This window comes from Atta colombica, unplaced genomic scaffold (assembly GCF_001594045.1).
Source record: "Atta colombica isolate Treedump-2 unplaced genomic scaffold, Acol1.0 scaffold200, whole genome shotgun sequence".
In the NCBI taxonomy this organism is placed as follows: Eukaryota; Metazoa; Arthropoda; class Insecta; order Hymenoptera; family Formicidae; genus Atta; species Atta colombica.
The window spans coordinates 121,154-123,394 of record NW_017259295.1 but is presented as its reverse complement, the minus strand read 5'-3'; the positions used below and the strand labels follow the sequence as shown (position 1 = coordinate 123,394).

Below are 2,241 nucleotides of genomic sequence, written 5' to 3'. Positions count from 1 at the left end.
CAGTAATCTTATACCCGAAAATTTAGTACGTGCATGTATGTATAATGTATGTTTAATTAAATAATATAATTTTTAAATATTAGATTATATTATCTCTATTTCAAAAATCTCTTTTCTTATTACAGCACCTTAAAAATCTTAAAATTATAATATTTTCTTTATTACAGTATCAAACTGTTTTAGAACAACCAGTCAATGCATCAGGTACTGCAATACATATTAGACATCATATATTTTCACTTGCTTGCTCTTCTCTTTTTTTTCAACAATTTTGTTAAATTGTAACTTGCAATCACGTCTTCGTCTATTTAATTATTTTAGATTTTTTTTTAGAATGTTATTAAAAATAATTTGTCTTTGGGATGATACTTTTTGGAGCCGCAAATAACAAAAGAAGTTTTATAAGTTAATTTTATACAGGTTTATGAGTAGTGTAAAAATAAAAATTAAATTTTAAATATTGCTTCTCAGCTATTTGTGAAAGTTCATACAAAATGAAAATGTAAGCTAATTGTAATGTAATTACTTAAAAATTATGCACATTTTATGAAAGCATATTTTTAATTCGTTATAGTACCAATAGAAGAATGGCCCATAACGAGTGAATATGTAGCAGGAACAAATGTCTTGGGTTTAGTATTTTACAGTCTGTTAATAGGTTTAGCAATTGGAAAAATAGGTGAAAAAGGAAAGCCATTGTCGGACTTTTTTACTTCCTTAGCCGATGTCACGATGAAAATTATGAGATGGGTAACACTGTACGTTGCAGCGCGTTAAAGTATGAAATTTCTTAATATAATTTAATAATATAATCCAATAATAAAAAATATGTAACATATAGAATATATTAGATTGCACATGAATAATAAAACTTTTTTTATTTAGGTTGGCACCAGTAGGTGTGACTTTCCTTATCGCTGGTCGAATGCTAGAAATAGACGATTTTAGCGATATAATAAGCCATCTTGTATTTTATATCCTAACAGTGTTCATTGGACTAATACTGCAGGGTTTTGTGATCCTACCATTCCTTCATTGGATCATTACGCGTAGATCGCCATATAAAATTATATCCAAGCTTGGTCCATCTTTTGCAGCAGCCATTGGAACATCGTCAAGGTATAAAAAAAAAATTGACATGCAAATAAGACAAAATTTCGCGTTCTAATTAAATATATAATTTAGCACCGCCACAGTTCCCTACACAATAAAATGTTTAGCAGACTTCGGCATAAATCCCAAAGTAACAAATTTTATTATACCGATTGGAGCAGCAATAAATATGGATGGAATAGCGCTGTATGAAACTATTGGGGCGATATTTATTATACAATTACGTGGACTGCAATTTTCATTGTTGAAGATAATAATTATCAGGTCAGTGATTAAAACATTTTAGTAATTGACTTGAACGCGATTAAATTGCTTCTTTTTTGGAGAAATATTCTATATAATTTAAAACAATATGAATTAAATCTTTTAATTTTTTATGTAACTTTAATATTTTTATAGTGTTACATGTACGGTATCCTGCGTGGGCGCTGCCGGTATACCCAGTGGTGGTTATATGATGTTAATAATGGTGTTAAATTCTATAGGAGTACCCATTGAAGATGTTTCACTGATTATCGCTGTCGACTGGTTCATGTGAATACGATATCGTTCATTTAAGTTGAAAAATCATAAATTTACAAATATATTCCGTAACAAATTTCATATGAATATATTTTGTATTTGCAGTAAAAAAGAAAATATATTTATTTTGCAGCGATCGTTTCAGAACAACAATCAATATTATAGGTGACGCGCTTGGTGCAAGTATTATATCTCGTTTTTGCAAGAAATATCTGGAAGAGGATTTGGAAAACGGTACATATCCACTGGAAACAAACGTCTGCAATAAAATTCCATATTATGAATATTCTGATACCGAAAATTAAAATTAAAAAAGAAAATTAAAATTTAATATTTTATTATTCTAAACTAAAAAAATAAGAAAATGTAGTCTTAAAAATATTCAACTTATACTTATTTGGCAAAACGACCAATAATAATTTAGCAAGCGTGACAAACTTTGCATTGCGATAATTTAATTTGTTGAATTAAAATTTCTTTAATATAACGCGTTTATTATGCTTAAGTAAATAGAAATGAGGTAGAAAAATGAAAGATTGAAAATTGTTATAATATATTTTATTGAAAAATATTTATATTTTAATATGTTTTGCAAGAATTTTTATT

The 2,241-nt window shown here is 27.6% G+C and overlaps 1 protein-coding gene across 1 annotated transcript in view; it reads left to right on the top strand.

Annotated features, from left to right (window-relative positions):
* Positions 1–1,931, top strand: part of LOC108687094 (excitatory amino acid transporter 3-like) — a gene marked incomplete at its 3' end in the record, with an annotated part of 4,452 nt that extends 2,521 nt beyond the window's left edge. Inside the window, exons 4-10 of the mRNA XM_018192695.1 lie at positions 4–46; positions 168–204; positions 575–758; positions 886–1,119; positions 1,186–1,377; positions 1,513–1,647; positions 1,769–1,931. Coding sequence (XP_018048184.1) covers positions 4–46; positions 168–204; positions 575–758; positions 886–1,119; positions 1,186–1,377; positions 1,513–1,647; positions 1,769–1,931 — 988 coding nt within the window. The remainder of the gene's footprint in view (positions 1–3; positions 47–167; positions 205–574; positions 759–885; positions 1,120–1,185; positions 1,378–1,512; positions 1,648–1,768) is intronic.
* Positions 1,932–2,241: the final 310 nt, after the last annotated feature.